At 42.6% G+C, this 26,099-nt stretch overlaps 1 protein-coding gene across 2 annotated transcripts in view; it reads left to right on the plus strand.

The window, feature by feature from the left end:
* The window catches only part of LOC149806562 (maltase-glucoamylase-like), a 353,277-nt gene that overhangs the window by 38,359 nt on the left and 288,819 nt on the right, over nucleotides 1–26,099 (plus strand). For both annotated transcript variants that reach the window (XM_089954672.1, XM_089954663.1), the window contains 2 exons: nucleotides 23,091–23,265; nucleotides 24,007–24,103. In XM_089954672.1, coding sequence (XP_089810798.1) covers nucleotides 23,091–23,265; nucleotides 24,007–24,103 — 272 coding nt within the window. The remainder of the gene's footprint in view (nucleotides 1–23,090; nucleotides 23,266–24,006; nucleotides 24,104–26,099) is intronic.

Consider the following 26,099-nt stretch of genomic DNA (forward strand, 5'->3'; position numbering starts at 1 on the left):
ACGATTGAAGACGATTTTCAAAGTCGCAGTATTCCAACAAACGCACAGGAAACGAATATTCGTCTTTCACAGGTTCGTTTCGATGAGGGTTGGGTGACATGGACAGGAGTTTGCTCAGAGCTGGATGACATCCGTAGCGGGGTAGACGTGAAGGTGAACATCCCCCTTTCAAACGAAACCCAGTAAAATGTCCAAGAGGACGAGCGAGATCGCTTTCACATCCCTCAGGTTTGACACGCACAGCATCCCTTTCCATGATAGGGGTAGTGAGAACAAAGTTCCCATGATGCTTTACGGCATCGCTAAGGTCACAACGTACAGCATCGTACCCATCGCAAGGCTCACAATCGCATTCCACTTCCGAAGCACCACACTTCAATTGTGCCTGTCTGAACTTGTTCTGTGTTTCTCTGAAGTATTCATCTTGTTCGCTTGGTCTTGGTAGTCACAATGAACTATCGATCTTGCCTAGAGTTCCTTTTTATATACAGACCAATACCGACGTGTCCATACGGCAAGGTGAAATGATTGGGAAGTTGCACTCGCTTCTGGTACACGATTTGATAGACTTTTTCCAAGGGTCGACTGACGATGTGGTGAATGGGTAAACGTACAATCTTGTTCGGTTGATAGGTGGTCACTTTAAAGTGTTGATCTTTTCTTTCAGTACCCCAAAGTTGACCACTCGACTGGTACGATAATTCAGAGTCAATCCTTTCACTTTGCACTGCGTGTGCACTTCTCCTTGTTTGTCGCGGTATTCGTAACAGTAATTTTTAGGACCATCACTGGCGAAACTTAGAATCTTGTCGTCGGGATGCTCGTCTGTCCAGGCTCCTAAACGGTCTCCATCGATGTCAGGGTGCTGTTGACTCGGGTGATGGATGTAAATGGAACTGTCCATGTCATAGTACAGGACGCGTTCCCCTAACAGTTCTAAAGCTTTGTACAATTTTAAGGGAGCATGAGCTGTCACGTAAGCCGCAATGATGGCATTTCCAAAAGGGTCGTCTTGTACAAAGTCCAGATCTTCATCGTAATTCAGCAAGATCAAATCCTCGCGAACGACGTCCACGTGTTTCATGTATTTGGTTTTGTCGTGAATCATCTGGAAGTAGCGGGAAGGTTCTGTCAAATACTCCGTCTTGGGTAAACACGGTCGTTGTGCCATTTTACCCCACAAGCAATTTAACATCACTTAGGCAAACGATCGCCTGCCTTCGTTTTTCTCGATGTGGTCTAAAGTGATGCCTTCTTGTTCATAGTATTTCTCTTTGAATTTTATTTGGTCTTCGGAAGTGTGACACCAGGAAGGATAGCCGCTGGCTTCTTGCTTCAGTTTCAAAAAGGCATCCACGTAGTCGGCGAAAATGCCTTTCTGACTGGGGTCACCCTTGTGGTATTGTTGTGTCTTGGGAAAGTGACAAATTTCATACACTTCTAACAGTTGGTATCCCATGTCCATAGCTTTGAAGAATTCTACGCTGACCCAGGTTACCGTCAAGGCCCGTTCTTCCTGGGTGTGCTGACAAGGCTGGTCTTGGTTGCACGTTTTGGCACAAATACGACACAAAGGAAACATCATTTTGCCTTGACAATGATGAGGTAACATAGGATGGTACAAGTCCGTGGGCGGCAAAACTTTACACTTGATCAGACCTTCGTATTGTCGAATGTTTTTCAGGTCGATGTGTTCCGTCAACAATTGTGGGTGCCCTACAGGAAAGCGACAATATTTGCACACGTAGGGATACAGCGAACACGCGTCCAAGTATTTCATTTCTTCTCTTTCTCTTCGTCGGCTTGGTACAGCAAACAGGTGGCATTGGTCCTTCCTCCGTACAAACTATCCCTCGGGTTCAGCGGGTCCATGAACTGGTAACTTTCCACGAGGCGTTTAAATTCGGGATCGGTTTTCAAACGGTGATCGTATTCGTGTTCCCACATTTCCACCACTTGGTATCCTTCCTGTTCTAACTTTAGGCGTCGCTGACAAGTGGCCTGGTACAAGTCTTCCATCGTTCGTTGTAAAAACTGATTTTTAATGCCACGGTCAGGAGAACAGACGGGACATCCGTGAAATAAGCAACCGTTAAACTCGTACACGATCTTGGGGTTTTCTAAGTCCCAACCATCGACCGAATACGTTTCGATGGTCTTTTCACCCCCTCCGTTGCGGGCATGCTGAATCCATTTGTCTTCCTTGTCGCACAAGTAATGTAACCAACGTAGAGCTTTGACCGAGTATTGACGTTTGACATAGTTGGTCGTTTGAGGACTGATGACAGCTACGTTGTTTTCAGGCATGAATCGTTGCCGGTACACTAAGGAACACGCTTTGGCAATGGTGCAAGCTTCTTTCAAAGGATCGACCCCTCCGTGTTCCATGAACATTTCTCGAAATTTTCCAAAGCAACGTCGTAAAATGTCCACGTCGGAACGACAATACTTTAACATTTCTTCCTGAAAGTGGAAAGGGTCCGAGGCGTGAGCCTGGTACCAAGCGTAGAAAGCTTCTCGTTGTTCGGTACGCATGTTGTCAGGGTCGTAATAGTGAGCCTCAGGTAAATGGGGTAGAACGGCGTGTTGATTGGCTTCCGTATTGAAAAAGTGTGGAAAGTACCCTTTAGCCATTTCTGTCATTCCAAACGTTTTAGGCATTCGGCTCAAAGGCATGGCCAAGTAACTCATCGAATCTTTAAACTGTACTTGTCCCACTTGCATGAAAAAGATTTTGGCTCCGTTCAAAGTGACTTTAGGACACTCGGTGCCTTGTTCCGTATAGTATCTCAAAAGAAACTGTCCATCGTATCCGGAGAAATTGTGAGCCATCACCGTGGCATGACGATGACAATCTCCGTAACGTTCGATGTCCTCTTGGCTCCACGTCTTGTCGATGGGGTCTAAGACCCATTTGGCAAAATCGGCTAGCGTGTTCGGTCCTCGAAAGATTTTTTCACGACCTCAAGGAATCTTGCTGCAGTGAGGACAATGACTGAAGATAGGTTCCTAAATGCACTTCTCGCACGCTCGATGAGCCACGCAGAAATTAGGAATGTGAATACCGGTCTCTTGCATGCATTCGAAATCAAAAAAGATGAAATTGCCTTTCTTCTTGTGACCGTCCTCTTTCTCTGGTGGGGGTTGGTATTTTTGCATGTAGCATTGGTGTTCCAACTCCACGATGTAATGACAAATGTGACATTTTTTTTCTCCTGAACGTACGTGTGCCTTGGCACTATTGGCACGTATGCCTTGTCCACACGTAGGGCACAATCTCAGCAGTTGACAAGCACATTTCAGCTGTGAACCTTGCGTCTTCAAATGTTGTTGGTAACAGGTAGGGCTGACAAACGTGCGCAGACAAGTTGAACAATGCACTGGTCCTTCGCTCAGACAGGGTGGAGAGGCCAAACATCCTGAGCATTTCCATCCACAATGCTTGTGTTACTCTCGATTGTTATAGCCATAGTCACATTTCTCACAGTAATATCTGTATCCCTGGAATCCGATGATACTGGTAATGGTATCGAAATGGTCATCGTGATAATAGACATGAATGTATTTTCCATCCTTAAGTCTTTCCCTCGAAACAACAGAGGCCCGCGGATTTCTTGAGGGTACACTTTCAAGGTGTATCGTGGAGCTAGGACATCTTGCAATGTTTGCATTTCAGGAATGCCACAAGGTTTGTCTTTGGGTAAGTCGGCTTGTCGTAACAGGAGTTCTGCTTCACTTAGTTGTTTGGCTCGGTCCGATTTTCGAATATTCTCCCAGGCTCTTTTCCATTCTACCGTGTCGTTTTTGTTGGCATAGGTTCGTCCCACCACGATGGCCCTGGCTAAACACATCTGGTCTTGAGGGTTGTGAATTCGGACGAGACTTGTTTTGGTGCTGCGAAGCTCGTCCACCAATAACATCTTTTTGCGTCCAGTCCCTTGAGGAGGAGAGACGTGGGTCATGTCCAGTGTGGCTTTTCCATCGGTGATGTCAAACTGGTCATTGTATTCTTGTACATGTTGAATTTTGTCCATGACTTTGGAAGCAGTCAATTCTGCAGGACTGCTAAACTCAATCCAAACAGGGGATTTCAAACCGTCGTGTTGTATGGAGAGTCTCAAGCGACCGTCTTCTTTGGGTTGACATTGTCGCTTGAGTGTGGTGAGCAAAGAATCCCACACTCCGGTGATGAACCCTTCTGCTTTCTCTAACGGTAATTCAGGATTGAAATCTTTAAACTTCACTGAGTATTTGTAAGCCGTGGTTTTAAATTTTCTAGAGGAGCGTTTTTCCGTCTCTCGAATGGAATAGTACTTTTCAGGGTTGACTAAGGGTGGCGAACTTTGTTTAGAGGGTTTGGATTCTGGTTCACTCATGTCCTCTTCAAAATCACTGGCATGAATTTGTGCCAAGACTTCAGCTCTGGTACGAAGCGATAGATCACGTTTCTGCCTCTTACTTACTTCTTCTTTCTTCTCGAATGAATAGGATCGTTTCATCTTGAGTGAAAAACGTCAAATGACTCAAGTTTAAACACCATAGACTAATTTATAGTCATGGCAAACCAGCGTATATAAAAGGGTGTGTGTCTTGTCCTTTCACTATTCATTTCACTCTCAAACCGAGCACAACGATGGAAGAGACTAGCCAAATCGAGCGTTTCATCAGAGTTTTGCGAGGAGTCATTAGAAAATTCTCTTCAGACCAGCCGACGGACTACTCTCCTTCCTTTCAAGATAAAAGTCAAGATACTTGCTATATCTGTGAAAAGAAAGGGCATTGGTCTTCAGAGTGTCCAGACAGTCAAAAAAGAAAAAAAAAAAACAGGGGCTAGAAAAGACAAAAGTCAAGATACCTGTTATTATTGTCAAGAAAAAGGACATTGGTCTCCAGATTGCCCAAAAAAGAAACAAGAGGAGTCAGAAGAAAAGAGGGATTCTTCAGAAGAAGAGAGGGATTCTTCAGAGGAAGAGAGGGATTCTTCAGAGGAAGAAAGCAGCCAGGTAAAGAAAAAGAAACAGGAGAAGAAAAGAAGAAGGGAAGAAAGTGAGGAGGAAGAAGAGGAAAAGACTGTGACGGTGAAGAAATTTAAAAAACAGAGAGACTAAACAATGAGACAGAAGAAGTGTATGAACTTTTTAAAGTGCTCTGTTGTGAATTGGATTGTAACTATGGACAAAAAAGTAAATTAATTATATAACGTAAGTGTCTTTGAGTTTTGATTTTAAATAAGAAGCAACACTCACGCACTCATATACACATACTATAGGGGTAAAATGGTTTTTTTTATTGATTTTTGAGTTATTGGCAATTGAAAGTGTATCTCTTTTCGATAGAAGTGGGTGGCCCTGAAAAGGGCCTTTGGTTATTGGTGTAGGGGTGAGTTTAAGCGATCAACTTTAACTGTCTTAAGCCTTTGCCACGGCCGAGACCTACTTCTGATGATGATGATTTGGTTGAAATCACTAAGGGTGGTACGGTAGGCTTAGTCACAGGGTTGACGTGTTTAGCTCGGGAAGGTTGTATTCTCTTCGGTCGTAATAAAGAAGTCTGATACATTTGTTTCAGACTTCTTAACTCCGCTAAAATGTCCAACAGTACCGTGACCGTTTGATTTTCGCCCTCTTGTTTCTTTGCTGAGACCTCCCAAGGGAACCCGGACTTACTTTCAGAAGCGGTAAATTGGGATTTTGTGGATTTTCTTACCTCGCAAGAATTTGTTCCGGAACCTTCGTTACCTTCTTCATTACCGTAATTGGAGAATTTTAGACAGAGACAGAAAGAAGAATTGGAGAAATTTATACAACGACAAAAGGAAGCGGAACAAGCTTTTCTCCTACAGCAACAGCAGCAAGAAGAAAAGGTAAGAAAAAAACAAGAAGTAGCAGCAAAGAAACAAGAGGGTGAAAATCAAACGGTTACAGTACTGTTGGACATTTTAGCGGAGTTAAGAAGTCTGAAACAAATGTATCAGACTTCTTTATTACGACCAAAGAGAATACGGCCTTCCCGAGCTAAACACATCAACCCTGTGACTAAGCCTACCGTACCACCCTTAGTGATTTCAAACAAATCATCATCATCATCAACAGTACGCAGTCCGGAAGTAGGCCTCGGCCGTGGCAAAGGCTTAAGAAAGTTAAAGTTGATTGCTTAAACTCATCCCTACACCAAAAAAAAAAACCAAAGGCCCTTTTCAGGGCCACCCACGTCTCTCGAAAAGAAATACAATTTCAATTGCCAATAACTCAAAAAAAAAAAAAACATTTTACCCCTATAGTACGTGTCTGTGTATGAGTGCGTGAGTGCACGTTCTTATTTTAAAATCAAACTCAAAGACACTTACCTTATATAATTAATTTATTCTTTTCTCAATAGTTACAATCCAAATCACAGTTCACAACAGAGCACTTTAAAATGTTCATTGACTTCTTCTGTCTCATTGTTTAGTCTCTCTTTTTTTAAATTTCTTCACCCTCACTGTCTTTTCCTCCTCTTCCTCTTCACTTTCTTCCCTTCTTCTTTTCTTCTCCTGTTTCTTTTTCTTTACCTGGCTGCTTTCTTCCTCTGAAGAATCCCTCTCTTCCTCTGAAGAATCCCTCTATTCCTCTGAAGAATCCCTCTTTTCTTCTGACTCCTCTTGTTTCTTTTTTGGGCAATCTGGAGACCAATGTCCTTTTTCTTGACAATAATAACAGGTATCTTGACTTTTGTCTTTTCTAGCCCCTTTTTTTCTTTTTTGATGGTCTTGACACTCTGAAGACCAATGCCCTTTCTTCTGGCAGATATAGCAAGTATCTTGACTTTTATCTCGAAAGGAAGGAGAGTAGTCCGTCGGCTGGTCTGAAGAGAATTTTCTAATGACCCCTCGCAAAGCTCTGATGAAACGTTCGATTTGGCTAGTCTCTTCCACCGTTAGAGAAAGCAGAAGTGTTTATCACTGGGGTGTGGGATTCTTTGCTTACCACACTCAAGCGACAATGTCAACCCAAAGAAGACGATCGCTTGAGACTTTCCATACAACACGATGGTTTGAAATCCCCTGTTTGGATCGAGTTTAGCACCCCTGCAGAATTGACCACTTCCAAAGTCATGGACAAAATTCAACACGTGCAACAATCTAATGACCAGTTTGACATCACCGACGGAAAAGCCACACTGGCCACTTGTCAGCGACGCCTAAAGTTAGAACAGGAAGGATACCAAGTGGTGGAAATGTGGGAACACGAATACGATCACCGTTTGAAAACCGATCCCGAATTTAAACTCCTCGTGGAAAGTTACAAGCTGATGGACCCCCTGAACCCGAGGGATAGTTTGTACGGAGGAAGGACCAATGCCACCTGTTTGCTGTACCAAGCCGACGAAGAGAAAGGAGAAGAAATGAAATACTTGGACGTGTGTTCGCTGTATCCCTACGTGTGCAAATATTGTTGCTTTCCTGTAGGGCACCCACAATTGTTGACGGAACACATCGACCTGAAAAACATTCGACAATACGAAGGCTTGATCAAGTGTAAAGTTTTGCCGCCCACGGACTTGTACCATCCCGTGTTACCTCACCATTTCCAAGGCAAAGTGATGTTTCCTTTGTGCCGTACTTGTGCCGAAACGTGCAACCAAGACCAGCCTTGCCATCACACCCAGGAAGAACGGGCCTTGACGGGGACGTGGGTCAGCGTGGAATTGTTCAAAGCTCTGGACATGGGATACCAACTGTTAGAAGTGTACGAAATTTGTCACTTTCCCAAGACACAACAATACCACAAGTGTGACCCCAGTCAGAAAGGCATTTTCGCCGACTACGTGGATGCCTTTTTGAAACTGAAGCAAGAAGCCAGCGGCTATCCGTCCTGGTGTCACACTCCCGAAGACCAAAATACATTCAAAGAGAAATACTATGACCAGGAAGGCATTACTTTAGACCACATCGAGAAAAACGAAGGCAGGCGATCGTTTGCCTAAGTGATGTTAAATTGCTTGTGGGGTAAAATGGCACAACGACCGTGTTTACCCAAGACGGAATATTTGACAGAACCTTCCCGCTACTTCCAGATGATTCACGACAAAACCAAATACATGAAACACGTGGACGTCGTTCGCGAGGATTTGATCTTGGTCAATTACGAAGAAGATCTGGACTTTGTACAAGACGACCCCTTTGGAAATGTCATCATTGCGGCTTACGTGACAGCCCATGCTCACTTAAAATTGTACGAAGCTTTAGAACTGTTAGGGGAACGTGTCCTGTACTTTGACACGGACAGTTCCATTTACATCCATCACCCGAGTCAACAGCACCCTGACATCGATGGAGACCGTATAGGAGTCTGGACAGACGAGCATCCCGACGACAAGATTCTATGTTTCGTCAGTGGCGGTCCCAAAAATTATGGCTACGAATGCTGGGACAAACAAGGAGAAGTGCACACGACGTGCAAAGTGAAAGGATTGACTCTGAATTATCGTACCAGTCGAGTGGTCAACTTTGGGATATTGAAAGAAGCCTTGCAATCGGGAGAGGATGCAAACTTTAAAGTGACCACCTATCAACCGAACAAGATTGTACGTTTACCCACTCACCACATCGTCAGTCGGCCCTTGGAAAAAGTCTATCAAATCGTGTACCAGAAGCGAGTGCAACTTCCCAATCATTTCACCTTGCCGTATGGACACGTCGGTATTGGTCTGTATATAAAATGGAACTCTAGGCAAGATCGATAGTTCATTGTGACTACCAAGACCAAGCGAACAAGATGAATACTTTCAGAGAAACACAAAACAAGTTTAGACAGGTACACTTCAAGTGTGGGGCTTCTGAAGTCGAATGAGATTGTGAGCCTTGCGATGGGTACGATGCTGTACGTTGTGACCTTAGCGATGCCGTAAAGCATCATGGGAACGTTGTTCTCACTGCCCCTATCATGGAAAGGGATGCTGTGCGTGTCAAACCTGAGGGATGTGAAAGCGATCTCGCTCGTCCTCTTGGACATTTTACTGGGTTTCGTTTGAAAGGGGAATGTTCACCTTCACGTCTACCCCGCTACGGATGTCATCCAGCCCTGAGCAAACTCCTGTCCATGCCACCCAACCCTCATCGAAACGAACCTGTGAAAGACGAATATTCGTTTCCTGTGCGTTTGTCGGAATACTGCGACTTTGAAAATCGTCTTCAATCGTTCAAAGGAAAATGGCCTAAGTATCTGGGAGGCCCGACCCCCGAAGAATTAGCCAGAGCCGGATTTTTCTACTTGGGCGAAGGGGATAAAGTCAAGTGCTTCAGTTGCGGTGTGTCACTTCACCACTGGGAACCGCAAGATTCGGCCTACGTAGAACATGCTCGAAGGTCACCGAATTGTCATTACTTACCCTTAGTGGGACCGAGACATTAAAGTAACTTACCATGTCGTTGACGATGAAGAAGAAACCAGTTTGGCTAGGAGTCAAATGTTTGACATCACCGAGACCAGTATTTAAACTTCATTTCAAAAACGATATTGAATCATTACCTAAAGAACTGCAAGAGAAGATTTACAAGGAAGTTTGGCAGGGACTTGCCAGAGTGAAATCTCAATGGGTGACTGTAGAACTTTTGTGCCGTGAAATTCACAAGAGGAAAGTGAAAAAAGTCAGCCAGTGTGTTAGATTTATTTGGGTCAAGTGTGCATTCGTCCTATTGTATTACTCTAGACCGTTTACATCAAAAGAGTTTAGTGACATTCTTGGACGTTACCCTGAATGGCAGTGGTCAGAAATTACTCACTATGTGGATTACTTTTGCTCTAGGAGAAGATTGTGAATTGTACGGACTGACCTATTCATGGATACTTTACAAGAGAACGTTCGTGCTTTGCCTGTGGAGTTGAGAGAAAGGATTTACCGAGAGCTGGACAAAATACAAGTCAAACGTAAAGAACAATTGCATCCGTTACGTCACCAGATCTTTAAGCACTGGTACCTGAATGGTATAAGAGAACTGATTCGTCAGAAATTGTTTCAGTGGTCAGACCTTGTTGAACACTTTCAGTTTGTGAATGAACTAAAGGTTCGTCATTTTGGTTACTTCGAGATTCACCTACTGCAACGTATTGAGGAAGACGAGTTAAAGGATTACCAACATATGTTACGTGGAATCTGCTTAGCGGAAGACGAAACATCTGGACAAACTCTGACGTTTCGGTTACAGTATGTAACATTTAAATTCCCTACTGGAGAACGAACATGTCTAGTTAGAAATTACCTTTATTGCTTCCGAAACAAAGAGACTATAAAATCAGGCTGCCATGCCACGGATTATGTCACATATTATTGAACAGATTCCGTGGAAGGAACTCAATGACCATGTTCAAACCGTGGATCATTACCATCAATTATTACAAGAACTGTATCCATTCAATTTGGGTCGACAAGTGGTGTGTGTCTTAGTGACTTGTTTTCTGGGATTTCGTTTACCAGCCGATTCTTTGTGGACTCTTTACGATCAGTACTTACCACACACCCCATAGCCTTAAATGGTCACGAAAAACTCCTTTTGCTCAAAGCCTTGCGGTTTCATCTGGATACTTCTCGACCTCTACGGGAAAAAAAGATTCGTCAACTTTTAGCTACCCAAGACGTGTATGACGATGTGTGTGTAGCTTGTGACTTACACCCCCATTGGACAGATGTCCGTGCCTGGAAAGAATGGGATTTTGAGGCTTGGACCCAAGAAGTGGCCCAGTATGCACGAGAGTTGTTCAAGGAAAAAAGTTACTTTTCAACCAGTGTTAGTGACGGTGCCAGAAGAACCCGTCACCCAGGACAGGACTGTCGTGGACAGGCCTGAAAGACCCTTTCGGGAGGACACTTTTGTGACCTTACCCCCTACTATAGAACTGGTCAGAACATACCCAAAACATGTACAGACACTTGTGTTTATTCCACGTTAATGGTTATCATGTGCCTTTTATCCTTGTACTTAAGCCTTTGGTTTTTATGTATTTTTGTCTTTCGTATTCATGTTTAAAACATTCAATAAACGTGTTCTGAAACAAGTATATAAACTCTCGTCTTGTCTGTTTTCGTGTCACAAGTGACATTCCTAACACTATGGCTACCTCTGCTGTCTCTGCTCCCTCTTCCTCCACTGTCAAAGTCATCGACGAACACTTAGATCGTGCCAGTTGGGAGGCTTTGTATCTTCGCCATCCCTTTAACATGCTCATTGCTGGACCTAGCGGTTCAGGCAAAACCGAATTCGTCAAACGTTTGATCGAACATAAACATCATTTGATCGATCGACCACCTCAGCGGATCGTGTGGTGTTACAAAGAGTGGCAATCGGCGTACAGCCTCTTGCGAGAAAGTCAAGGCGATTCCATCGTGTTTGTGGAAGGCATTCCTAAAGAAGACGACGGCATCGTCTCTGACTCCCGTCAAACCCATTTGGTCATTTTTGACGACATGTTAGGAGAAGACGAAGAAGAAATTAAACTGTGGTTCACGCGCAAAGGGCATCACCGTAATGTCAGTGTCGTTTACATCACCCAAAATTTGTTTCAACAAAGTAAAGCCCATCGCACCATCAGTCTCAATGCGCATTACGTGGTCTTGTTTAAAAGCCCTCGAGATAAATCGCAAGTGCAAGTGCTAGCCAAACAGTTAGGAACGCCTTGGCTGACTCAGGCGTACGACGATGCCACTCAAACTCCACACGCCTATTTACTCGTCGATTTGAAACCTACGACCCCCGAGGATTTGCGATTTCGTACCCACTTGTTTCACCACTGGGGCCAAGACGGAGGGCCTGTCCTGTACACGTCTCCGTCCTCGACTTAATTTCACTCCACAAAAAAAAGATCTATAAAAACCTCAGACCCTTTTCGTCTGTCTCACACAGTGTGAACATGACGTCCCTTCAGTCGTATCTTCCCGTCAAATTGATTCGTGTCTTGTATGGCATCAGTCGAGAAAAAAATCCACAAATACGAGCTCGTGTCTTAGAAGCTAGTCTCAAAGAAGTCTTACGATGGTTCACGGTGACGGCACGTCAATTACTCCAAGGGATCATTCAGATTCTTCATCAAACCAAACGCTTTTTCGATCGAAACAAAGTCACTTTGGTCCAACTGGCCGATCTCCGCATCGACACTCAAACCAAAAAACAAATCATTTTGAAACGTGGAGGGAGCGGTACTCTAGGAGGGGTCATCATTTGTTCTCTCTTAAGATGGGATCCTTATGCCCCCAAACTTCTCCCCAACAAAAAAGTCAAACGAAGCTCCAAGAAGAAGAAAAAGACCAGGTCCCCAAGAAGAACTTCTCCAGTGGCGGGATCCTCCTCTGACCAGACACCACCCCGGAAAAAGAAAAGAAGCCCTCAGAAAAAGATTTGTCCAAGTAAGAACTGGCTCGATTTAGTCCCTTGCGTACCCCTGCACGACGTGTCATGCCTGTCCTCAAACTGATAGAACGTAAAGACAATCAGTGACGACGCGTTCCAGTATAAAAAAGGCCTGTGACCAAGTCGGGGGTATCAGTGTTTTTGGTGCTCCTGAAGACTCAAAGATGTCACCCTCCAGAAAACCCCAAGGAAAGAAAAGGAAAGGACTACCACCACGTTTAGTCAAACATGGGGACATGTTATCTGTCCTGTTCAAAGCTTCTCCACCTCTACGAAAAAAACTCATTCAATCGGCCTCCAAAGAGGTCATCGATACCGTGTGCGAATGTTGTTTGAACGTCTTGAAAGGCACGATCCCTTTGTCCAAACACCAGAAAAAATGCTTAAGCAAACATCGTCACGTTCTTCGCCAAATGGTTCAAAAGAAAATTCCCCTTCGTCAAACTAAGAAGATGTTGGTCCAACGTGGAGGCATTTTATCCCTCTTGTTAGGTCCCTTGCTGAAAGGAGTCTTGGGAACCATGTTGGGAGGACTGGTGGGAGCAAGATAAAAAGGCCCTCGGAAGTCCCAAGATCTCAGAATCGACCCCTGACAACCCCATGGAAGGACGAAAACTAGCTTTAGTGCCTTACAAACGATGGATGGAATACCATCGTTGGCAAGAACAACGCACCCCGCATTTACCTCCCAATCCCCATTTGAGCGAGATGTCCCAGTTACAACACGAATTGCAGTCCTTGATGGATCGCCAAGATTTGTCCGAAACAGAAAAATCGCAAAAGTACGGTCAACTCTTGCAACGACTGCAACTCTTTCAAGAGAAAGCTTTAGACGAAACAGCTCTACCCACTCTGAAAGATTTTAAGACCTTAATGAAAAGTCCAGCACCATCATCACTATCACCATTACCACCACCACCACCACTACTACCATCCTCAGGGGTCACCAGAGATGCTACCCCACGAAGACCTGAGGAAGAAGACCGGCAGCAGCTCCCATTTCGAGTAAGATTGCAGCATCCTTGTTGACCCCGTCCCAAACACCTCAACGAGAAGAAATGAAAGCTTGGGTTAAAAAGATGATGTCCACTCCTCCTTCGACAGAAGTGAAAAAGAAAGAAGGGAAACCAGAAGTGAAAAAAAAGAATACCAAAGCCATTCTATTGCCACCTCCACCACCACTACCTTCGACTTCTACTCCCGTAGCCCATCGGACACGTAAATCCGTTTCCAAACCACCCTTTCGACCCACCCAAAGTAGCATCACCGAAGAGTGGGTGACTTATTAACACACCAACCAACACAAAAAAAAATGGAAAAAGTCTTAGCCAGCATTTACTACGATCCCTCCCATCCTGCATGTTACGCAGGAGTTCAAAAATTGTATCGTGCTGCCAAAACTCGACTGAAAAGTCTCCGTTTACCTCAAGTGCAACGATGGTTACAAGAACAAGCTACCTACACTTTACACAAACCCATTCGACACAAGTTTGCCAGAAGTCGCACCCGAGTGGAAGGCATGGATCATCAATGGCAAGCCGAGTTAGCCGATGTCTCTCATTTGGCCAGCTACAATCGTGGCTACAAATATTTGTTTTGTGTCATCGACGTCTTTTCCAAATTTGCCTGGGTCGTGCCCTTGACTTCCAAATCGAGCAGCGAGTTAGTGCGAGCCCTGCAACGGGTGTTGAAACAAAGTGGTCGTCACCCTCTTCGATGGCAAACGGACAAAGGCACCGAATTTCTGAACCAAGCTTTCCAAAAAGAATTAAAGAAACGTGACATTCATTTTTTAACCACCGAGAATCCCGAAACCAAAGCCAGCATCGTGGAACGTTTTCAACGCACTTTGAAAGAACGCATGTGGAAATATTTTACGCATCACCACACTCTGAAGTACATCGACATCTTACCGCACCTGGTGCAAGCGTACAACCAATCTTACCATCGAAGCATCGGACGTTCCCCGCAAGAAGTGACTCCCGACAACGAAGTGCTGGTGTTTGAGCGTCTGTTTGGTACGTCCCCGACGAGGGCTGTCCCCAAGAAAAGTGGAGAGTTGGCCGTAGGAGATTGGGTGCGCATTGACAAAACCAAACGCACTTTCGACAAAGGTTACTTACGTAACTGGACGACCGAATTGTTTCGTGTCACTGGACGAGTGCATGGCCGTCATCCTACCGTCTATAAATTGGAAGACATGAACGGAGAAGTACTCAAAGGAACGTTTTATTTGCCCGAGTTACAACGTGTAACCCAAAAAGAAGACGACGTGTACGACATCGAAAGCATTCTCGAACGCAGAACCCGTAAAGTGGGCAAACGACGTGTCAAAGAAGTCAAAGTACGTTGGAAAGGATATCCACCCAGTTTTGATTCTTGGATCGACGCTTTGCAAGTCATCGACTATAAAAAGAAGTGACCATCATGCCCTTTCGCACAGACGCACCTACGTCGACCACTCCTTCTTCACCTAGTTCTTCTGTGCAAGATTTACAAAAACAACCCTTGTGGGTGTGGTGTGGAGAACGTGTGCCTAAAACGCAAATCGTCTTTTTCTGCCAAATCTTCGTGGTGTATTGTGTCATCGGGGCAGCCATTGCCAATTTGAGTTTGCAACAAGGAGACAAACAATTGTGGACCATTTTATTGAGCAGTTGCATCGGTTACCTGCGTCCCAATCCCTCCCTGAAATTCACCTCGAACGGGAACCACGGGAACCTTGTGTCCAGTGCCAGTGCTAGTCACCACTCCAACAACAACCACATCCAGACCCCCATTTTGGGCGCAGACACGCCTCTGACGTCCAGTAACCCCTCGGACAGCCACAGAACTCTGGAATTATGAGTCACCAAAACCAATTTTACTTAACCTTACCCAGTGACAGTTCCATGGAGGTGTTTCCCAACAACACGTTGTGCTGTTACACGGCCAAATTACCTCAGACCATCCAGTTAGATCACGAAGCCCATTGGGAACTGGCTTTGGCAGAAATCATTCACCCGACCCAAGTCCTCAATGTCCTTCCCAATCAAAATTTTTTTGATGTGGAAGTTTATGACGAGCAAGTGCAACAGTACTTGGATACCCATGTCAAATATGACAAGAAAACCCCTGGCACAAGAAATCAAAAGTACACCACCTATCACTTGTTCATTCCCCCAGGCTGTTATTTTAGTGGTCAACATTTGGTCAGCACCATAGACACCAGGTTTAATGTCGTGTTTCTGAAAGCTTTGGAAAGTGTCAGAAAAAGTGTCACCATGGAATACCACAAAGCAGCTCGTCGCTTCTTGATGAAATTTGACGACAGTAAAACCCTGTCCATTTTATTTTGTCCTGAATTGTTTGACATGTTGGGCGGAGACATGGACATGAGAATGGCCATAATCAAGAAAAACGAATTACCAATCATTTACGACAACGAGTCTTTTATCAAGTTATTTCGTACCCCGGTAGAACTGAATCAAGGACTGAATTTGATGTTCGTGTATTCCGATGTGGTGGAGTACAACGTGGTGGGACACACCTCTGTGCCGTTACTGCGTGCCATTCCTTTCAAAGTGGATTCTGCCACGAACGCTGACGTGGAAACACTTACCACGTCCACCGCGAATTTGTACATCCTCACTATTTGCCTGTCAGCAAGTCGTATTTGGACACGGTCAACATTACTATAAAAGGAGATTTGGGACAAAATATTTCATTCACCAAAGGAAAAGTCACGGTGAAACTCCATTTTCGAAAACGGTTTTCTCACGACTCGTAAGTCACGTGTCCAGTGTACCGAGGGGTTGCTCGACAGCGAGGACACGGTTTAGGAGATATGTTAAAATCGGCCTTTCGTTCGGTGGCCCCGATGTTGAAACCGATGGTGACACGCGGATTGCACGCCTTGAAAGATGCGGCACTGACACAAGGCAAAGAATTTCTCCAAAATGTCATCATCGACAAACAAAACCCTAAAGAAGCCTTCATGAGGGCAGGCAAAAATGTCTTGCTGCAAACGGGCAAAGACATTTTGGGCCGACGAGACACACCTATAAATGCCCTGCACGCTACCGAGTCAGGCATTCAGCAAGGACAAGGCAGAAAGAGACGACGCAGAAAACACCCTTTCACCAGACTTCACACTTCTAAAGCGAGAAAGACAAAGAAAAGAAGAACCGTTCGAGACTTAGACGTTTTCGATTATTGAGACACAGAACAAAATGATGCACCGAGAGTCTTGCGCTTGTTCCAAGTCGGAACTGGATCTGTTTGCCATGCCCCCCACCATGATGACGATGCAAGAATCCCAGTGGGTGGAATTTAACCCCGTCTCCTCATTGACAGATTCAGCTCCCATCGAGTTTGAAATCAAAGGACAGCCCGAAGATTACATCGATCTGAATAGCAGTTACCTGTACTTGAAAGTGAAAGTGATCGAACCACCCAACGCTAACATAGACGCTGATGAAGCAGTACCTCCCGTCAATAATTTCATGCATTCCTTGCTTAGCTCAGTGGACTTGTACTTGAATAACAAACTGGTCAGCAGCAGCATGGATACTTATCCTTACCCAGCGTACCTGGAAAATCTCTTGACGTACGGAAAAGAAGCCAAGAACACTCATCTGGATGCTTGTGTGGTATGGAAACCTGACCAAGCGACTAGGTTCAACGGCATTACACTTGCTGGGGATGCTCAAAATTTATCGGGATTTGTAGAACGACAAAAGAAAATTGCTGGAAGTCGTAGTTTAGAACTGATGGATCGCTTGCATCTAGAGATGTGGTTACAAGAAAAGTATTTGCTGAACGGGGTGGATATCCGCTTGAGACTGAATCGCAGCAGTGCCGCTTTCCATCTGATGGCTGCTGCTGATGCCACTTACAAAACCATCATCCAAGAAGCCAAACTCTACGTGCGTCGTGTGGAAGTGTTACCTAAAGTGGGAAACGACGTGAGTCAGACGTTGAGCAGAACGACCGCCAAGTATCCCATACGTCGCGTGGAAGTGAAAACCTTCACCATTCCTGCTGGACAGCGATCCATAATCGAAGATCATCTGTTCCAAGGACAGTTACCCAAGCGTTTGATCCTTGGTATCGTCAAGAATTCAGCCTTCAACGGAGCCTACAACGAAAATCCTTTCAACTTTCAACATTACAGTGTGTCCAAGATCGAAGTCAGTCGCGATGGAAAGACCTTGTGTACCCGACCTTTTGAGCCAAAGTTCGGTGACAAGAATTATTTGAGATCGTGCTTGTCCCTGTACGAAGCCACCGGACAGTTAGGAACCAACACCAGTCACGGTATTTCGTATGACGATTATGCAGGAGGCTACGCTTTGTGGGCTTTCGATTTCACTCCAGACCAAGGCAGCGACGAGGGACATTTCCACCCTATAAAATCCGGCCAGATTCGTGTGGAAATTCAGTTTGCAGAAAATCTACGCGCAGATAATACGGTGAACGTCCTCCTGTATGTCGAATTCGACAATACCATAGAAATCAACAGTTTGAGAGAAGTCATTCTAGACTATTAGAAGCCATGGAAGACTGTTATCCCTCTTTACCTAGTGGAGAAGCTTTAGACATGGAATGTGAGGAAACTGTGGAAGAAGAATCCCAAGACAAAGACGAAGAAGTGATCATGATGATGTCAAATTGGCCAGAACAAGAAGCCCATTTAGTCTCCTGTTTTGCCAAACACTTGGTCGAAAAAATGACGGAATTGATCAAGAAAGATTGCTATGGATGTCAAAACGATCATCCCAGTCATATTCAACACGATAAATGCCTGATGCTGAGTCAAGAAGAAAAATTGGACGAGTATCTGGACGAAGCTTGGAGTCTCATGTCGGACGAAGACGTGTGGCATCAGTGGTATAAAGACTTGCGTGAACATTCTTGTCCACCATTAACCACTCAAGAGATCCATCGTATCGAAGCTCTCCTGAATCAGAGTGAGGAGACGAAACGAAGAAACGGTTATTTGTCAGACATTTTCAAGCAAAAAGTCAGGATCGAATTGATCACTTATCATTACCTGTGAAGAAGAAAAAAAACCAAAAACATGGATACCTGGGAACTTTATTACCTTTTGAACCACAGTTCGTATATGGCTTCTTAGAATCCTGTCGTCTGTGCTAAAGATGAACTCTCTCATCGCAAACCTCAAGACCATCTAGCTTATGTGATCAACACGGACGACAGTCATCTCCCAGGAACCCACTGGGTAGCCGTTTACTTTCCTCAAGAAGGATGTGTGGAATATTTCGATTCGTACGGATTGCCCCCTTTGGAAGACGATATCATCGACTTTATGAGAAGAAATGCTCAGACCACCCGATTCAATAATGTGAAATTACAAGGCACAGATTCCTTGGTGTGTGGACAATATTGTGTGCATTTTCTGCATCATCGCAGCCTGGGCTATTCCTTAGAACATTTAGTGACTCATTTTGATCCTCGTTCTTCTTCTAGAAATGATGTGAAAGTAGATCGATGGTTTTGTGACCATTATGCTTATCTTTTGGCTCAAGCTAGGAAACGTAGTGTCCATCAATGGCCTAATGACTTCCAACAGTGGAAATCACAATTTCATTCACAACGTTGCCATCCCTGTCGAAAATAATGTGTAAATTGAAAAAAAATGTTTGTGATTTGAAAAAAAAATGTTTGATGTTATATGGTTGGATTATTGTTAAGAAAATGTTAGAGTTGTTGGTTAGTGTTAAGTGATTTTTGAATAAAAAATGTTGTGTTTTGAAAAAAATGCCTTTGTGGTTTGTTTGGCTATAAGAATGTTTGATTGATGCTCTTTGACTTCCCTCTATCCCTCTCATGACACTCATTGAACGTTGCGGCTCGGAAACCGTAGAGGGATGTTTTCCTTCACGTCCGCGCTTTGACTTTAAGAACCGGGGCTAGTTTCCAGTCTAACCATCCATTGTCAACTCATCCTCCTACGAAGATGTGCTCCAAACTAGCTAAGCTCAACGAAGCCTACGTGAATTTACATAGGGTCAGACACAGTCTGATACCGAAGCCAGAAGAAATAGAGAATGTGAGAATGTTAAAAGTCACTGAAGACCTGATAGAAGAGCTCTTCAGAGAAGAAGTGAACAGGGAGAAAGAAGAATGGACAGAGAAGTACAGACTTCAGAGACAGCAGCAACAGCAACAACAACAACAACAACAGCAGCAGCAGCAGCAGCAGGAACCTGAACCTGACAGAGGCTTTGTCCATTGTCGTATCGACACCAAAGAGTTCTTCTTCTCTTTCCGAAGAAGCAGACCTATCGCCAGAAAGTCTATCCTCAGAGGACGTCGCATTCTTAGAAACTAAAAGATTGCCATAGCAAACAAAAAAAACAGCCCTTTTCAGGGCTACCCAATACTCTAGAAAAGAAATAACAATCCATTTGCCAATGTGTGTAGGTAGAGTAGTGTGAATATAAACACTAACACTTTTTTTATAGTGTGAGGGTATGTGTTTGTGTATAGGATTGCGTGTTTGTGAGTGCTCACGAACGTTGGTGTGGATAGTAGATTAAGATCATGTCTTTTTTTTGATGTTAGAGGTGTGGGGAGAGTAGATTTGGGGTTTGATTGCTTTGCGTATGTGGATAGTATATTGAAGTGATTAATGAAAATTTTTTAGAATAGTGATGGGCAGTATAAAAAAGTGAGTGAGTGTTTCTTTTAGGTCCGCGCGTTGTTTGGTGATGATCTAGGTGAGATCAATTTTATGTTTTTAGGGGGATGTTTTCCATCACGTCCGCGCTTTTATTATAAATTGAAACTCGATGGGCAGTCTAGCTACCCTGTTCATTCGTTGAGAAAACAATGAATACCAGAATTGTAAAACTGCTAGAACTCCAGATGCACCTGGAATATGCCAGGCGCATACTAAATGAACTGGCCGCGGAGGCCATTGTCGAAGAGGCAATAATGAAAGAGGAGGAGGAAAGAAGAAAAAAAGAAGAGGAGGAAAAAGAGAGAGGAAATTTCAGAATCCCAGAGACAGAAAATTGGGATTCTGAAGCCACTTATCCCGCCTCTGCACTCCCAAGAAGAAAGGTAAAAGGAGACTGGGGAAGAAGATGTGTGTGTGGCGCCAGGCCAGGAAGGTGCCAGCATTAGATAGGTGCATCTGGAGTGCAAAAACAAACAGTCCTTTTCAGGGCTACCCAAACCTTTAGAAAAGAAATAACAATCAATTTGCCAATGTGTGTAGGTAGAGTAGTGTGAATATAAACAATGACTCTTTTTTTTAATATAGTGTGAGGGTATATGTTTGTAAGAGCTAACGTAAGTTTGTGTGAATAGTAGATTATGGGTTTGTTTATTGTTTGTTAGCGTATGTGGAGAGTATAGTTTGGGTTTTGTAACCGCTCACGTACGATTGTGTGGATAGTAAATTATGGATTTAGTTTTAATGATTTGCGTGTGTAAATAGTAGATTTGGGGTTTGTTTATTGCTGGTTCACGTATGTGGATAGTAGATCATATGAAATGAGAAAAGTAGGGGATGTTTTTCTTCAATGTCCGCGCGTTGTTTGGTCATGATCTAGGTAATATCAATTTTATGTCTTAGGGGGATGTTTTCCATCACGTCCGCGCTGTTACTATAAGAACCCACAGTATTCGTCGTTCAAACTATTCTACAGAGACGATGGCTTCAAACCACCTCGATAAAATGCAAACATTGCAAGACGTCCTGGACAATTTGGGCATGATGGAACAAATGCTAGTGAGGCTAAATGAAGAACACTATTCTTATGGCCCCCATCGAGTAAAGATGGAGATTAATAACTTAAGAAAAGTAAAGGACATGATAAGTGCTGTGATGAAAGAAATAAAGGAAGAGAAGGAGGATGAAGAGGAAAGGATAAGGATAAGAGAATGGAATGAAAAAATTGAAAAAGAAGAAGAAAATGAGAAGAGGAAGAAAGAAGAGGAGGAGAAAAAAAAGAAAGAAAAGAAGAGAAAGAGTGTAGGAGAGAAAATAAGAAGTTGGTGGAGAAATAGAAGAAATTAGAAGCAGAAGAAACCCAAAGGCCCTTTTCAGGGCCACTCATAGGTCTCGAAAAGAGATTGACTTTCGACTGCCTACCCCTTTTTTAAAATTTTTTTTTTAAAATTTAAAAAAAAAAAATCACATGTTCAATTTCCCTTGACGCTAGAGTGACCCAAGACTTTTTCCCATGTACAATTTCCCTTGACGCTAGAGTGACCCAGGACTTTTTCGCATGTTCAATTCCCCTTGACGCTAGAATAACCCACGATTTTTCCCCATGTTAAATTTCCCTTGACGCTAGAGTGACCCAAGGGGTTCTGTAATGCTAATTCCCCTTGACGCTAGGTTGACCCCATTCACTACTTGTGGACCACAGTCGAATCATCCACCCTTGTTTCTTCAATGATGTTTAGGACGGACATGCTAATGTATGTCCGATCCAAGTGGACCGTTGTCCACAAGTCAGACACCAGTCTGTGGATACAAAGAGTGTACGTGGAGAGACAAGGTTGCCTCAAGAGGACACTGATTTATGGCCCTCGAGTAAGACGCAGCTTGAGGACAAGAAGATGCCGCAGATGCCCTTTATGTTAAGGGCATATTAACATAAATCCAAAGGCCCTTTTCAGGGCCACTCATAGGTCTCGAAAAGAGAATGACTTTCCATTGCCTACCCCTTTTTTAAATTTTTTTTTTAAAATCCCATGTTAAATTCCCCTTGTCCCTATACAGGCCCACGATTTATTCCCCTTGTCCCTATACAAGCCCCACAATTTATTCCCCATATTAATCCCCCTTGTCCCAAGACAAGCCCAAACTCTATTCCCCCATGTTCAATTCCCCTTGTCCCTAGACAAGCCCAAACTCTATTCCCCTTGTTCAATTCCCCTTGTCCCTAGAGTGGCCCAGCAATTTTCCCCATGTTAAATTTCCATTGTCCCTAGAGTGGCCCAGGGGTGTTTTTAATGGTAATTCCCATTGTCCCTAAGGTGGCCCCATTCACTACTTGTATAACATATAATCATTAAGTCAACTAATAATAAAAAATTAAATACACATAACAATATATATATATATATATATATATATATATATATATATATATATATATATATATATATATATATATATATATAAAACACAAACTGACCCCACCCAAACACGAGAAAGGTGGAAAATATTCCCTTCATTTATCTTGCTATATGTAGTATTGAACTGAATCCAGTGAGCTTTAAATACTACTCACCTGTATTTGGCAGTAAAATAAATAGTTATTACACACTGGATTAGAACTGATATGCACCAAACAGCTGGTGTATGTTATGTCTTCATTAGGAGTTCTAAAAGTGCAATACTTTCAGGGAAGTATTGTGTCTTCTTCACAACTGTACTGAAATCTTGTAATTAATAGATAATATATATATCAACCTACTGAAGTTATTTTTAAAGAACAAATAACATTACATGGTGGCAATGGTGAACACACAAGACTTAAATTATCAGAGTTGAAAATAGCTTCATTTCAATTCACAAATCCGGGCAAATTTCTAGACCTGAAACCTTGGAAAAGTCATGCGCTTTGAACGCTTTCGTCGAGAATTTGGACTTATCTGTTTTTGGTTTGAATGTATGCGTCTAATCGTTCATCCCAATATGCATGCCTGTTTACATAACCTTTTTTTTTTTCTTTCTGAACAGCTGGGACACCAGTGTCGGAGGCTTCGTCTTCTCTGACCAGTTTCTACAAATTAGCACGATACTCCCATCTAAGAATATCTACGGCTTTGGAGAGAACCTTCACAAATCATTCCGCCATGATCTAAACTACAGAACATGGCCAATGTGGTCTCGTGACCAGCCACCTACATGGACGGTAAGCTTCCAAAAAAAATTTATAAAAAAAATTGACGACCTGGGCCAGATTTCTGTAGGCATTTTCTAAAAAAATAACTAAAATATGGTTGACTATGAACATGTAACCACACTAATTTGCTCCAAATTTATATGGAGTAAAATGAATTTTGTTTAAATAAGTAAAATCTGATTCACAAAAATGCAGTCTTTCCGAAAAAGAGAGAGAAACTATGTATTTTAGATTCTCTATTAATGAAAATATTTAAGAAAAATAATACTTGAAAAGGCATAATCGTAGTACTGGTCATTGTTAAAAGAAAATTATGGTTTTTCCATTTCTACCGGTCTTCTGACTTACGTAGTTTCCTTCTTTGAAAGTGATCACACACAAACGTGGTTTTGGCAGTTGGGGATATAATTTTATTACACACACACGTACGTACGTATGTATGTAGATATATAGATAGATAGATATACATAAATAAATAAATAAACAAACAAATAAATAAAAAGAATTAGCTATATAGCCATCCAACAGATAGTTTCATTAAGTTAAAAGAGGTCTGTTTGATGGTCATATATCTAATTTCTAACAACAAACAATTGTGGTCACAAGTATTATAGGCATCAGAAACACTACGTTGTAAGTACCATATCCAAAAGAATAGTTTCCCTACACTTTCATATAATTAAAAATCGAAAGTTATAAATTATATGACCTGCCGTAAGAGTCCATATGAAACACCAGCATCTTTTTCAGGCCAATTCTAACTTGTATGGAGTTCATCCGTTCTACACGTGCCTTGAGGACGATGGGAAATCTCATGGAGTCCTGTTATGGAACAGTAATGCTCAAGGTTCATTTAAATTTGTATTTGTTTCTTTTATTATTCCATATTTTGTAAGGAAAATATAATTGATATTACAGTTATAACCTCCGTCTGTTGCTCAGTATATCTTTCTGTTAAGTAATCCGTTCCTGTCCTACAATGTTACATTCGGGTTCAAAGGATGCATCAACACCTAGTCCTACATTTTCATGTACACTAAAGAAATTGCTTACAGTACCAGGCACAGCCATTTAACTGCCTGCATCTCCCACTCTGCTGTTGCTTTAATATGGGTGTGAGATAAAGAATTGGTAATTAACTTAACATTTGTCTTGATACAAGAGCATAGAACAGGACCAGGCTCAATTAGCCAGGGAAGCTAAACTACAGAACCTTGCCTGTTGACAGTCTCTAGTATCAAATAACCAGAATGCTGGGATTGATGTTCTTGAAAAATGTTACTACTAACAGTTAGAATCTGATATGCAAGGAGAGTGAATGTATGCTGATAACACTTCTGAGCATAATTCCATATGCATAGTAGTATTTGGCTAGAAATTTTACTAGGTGCAAAAGGGATCTTGTTTTTATGCCCACGCTCACCCCAAAGTCAAATCGCAAATAAATAAATAAATAAATAAAAATTATAACTATCTTCAATGTTAAGTTTATATATGCAAGCTAGAAGAAAGTATGTGAACGTGTCCCACAAGCCGTAGTAATAAGGATCACTTGATAGCCGTACGGGAATTAACATTACACCATAGGTTTACACTGGGAGACAATTTAGTGCCGTGCGGGAATTAAGCATTGACACATATTGTATGCATTGTTACTTGCTTAGAAGTTGATCTTAAATGCCGAAATTGTGAGCAGTACGTTAATTAGCATTATGCCGTGAGTTTACACTGGGAGACACGCGAGAGCGGTACGGTAATTGTTCCATTGTACATTGTATATATTGTTAGAATCCATACGGGAAGGAACATTACAGTTTGCATGCGAACCGTATGGTAATGCTAATGTTAAATTACCTAGCAGGTTTACGTTGGGGGACCACATACAGCCGTTGGGGAATGCTAATGTTAAACATCAACACGCAGTTTATACTGACCTCAGTCATTTACTATCCGATACCCCGCACTATACCATCCCATACCCAACATATCCTGTCAAACAGGCCATACATAGTGACCAATGCCCTACACATAGTATCCAACACGCTGTGTAGTGACCAACTTTTTCTATTCAACACCACATATCATACCAGTAACACGTTGTGTTTAAGAACTGCTGCCAAGTGGCAATATAGATATATCCGATAATAATATATAAAGCATTACCTATTCCTAAGTTTATTTTTTGGCATCAGAAAATGTTATATATATTATTATATATTATGATGATGTTAATATTTCTATAATCGATGGAACCAACTCATAATAACACTAAAATGAACGAGACCATGAGTACTGCAAAAATTACGTAACTACAACCCAATTTAGAAGCGACTAGAAAAAACTTGGAACACTAGTTAAAAACTGCATGGGATAAAAGTAGTACTAAAATTTCAGAACTGTAACGGAATTTAGCGAAGACTAGAAGCTCCCTCAGATCATTAAATTAAAATGAACTGAAATAAACGTAGCATTAAATGTTCGAAATGCCACGGTTGATAACGGAGAATGAAAAACTTCGGGAAAATGTAAAATTTTTGGCCTAAATTAAAAGTAGTACCAAACTTCCAAAACCCATGGAATTAAGCGGAGCATGAAACGAATCTGGAAATACGTCAACATTTTGACTGATATTAACAGGAGCCCTAAAATTGCTAAACTCACACGGAACTTAGTGTAGACTGAACAAATCCGGAAAATATATACGAATTTTGGGTATATCGTAAAATTACTGTATAACCATTGTTTAAGAGAAATAATTTCAGTCTGGGCTTTAAACACTTGATGTCAGGTCGTTTTGTTATGTTGTAGCCAGTTTTCGAGTTATATGTTACTTTTTCTTAAGA

This window comes from Sinohyriopsis cumingii, chromosome 1 (genome assembly GCF_028554795.1).
Source record: "Sinohyriopsis cumingii isolate HCF-2022 chromosome 1, ASM2855479v2, whole genome shotgun sequence".
NCBI lineage: Eukaryota > Metazoa > Mollusca > Bivalvia > Unionida > Unionidae > Sinohyriopsis > Sinohyriopsis cumingii.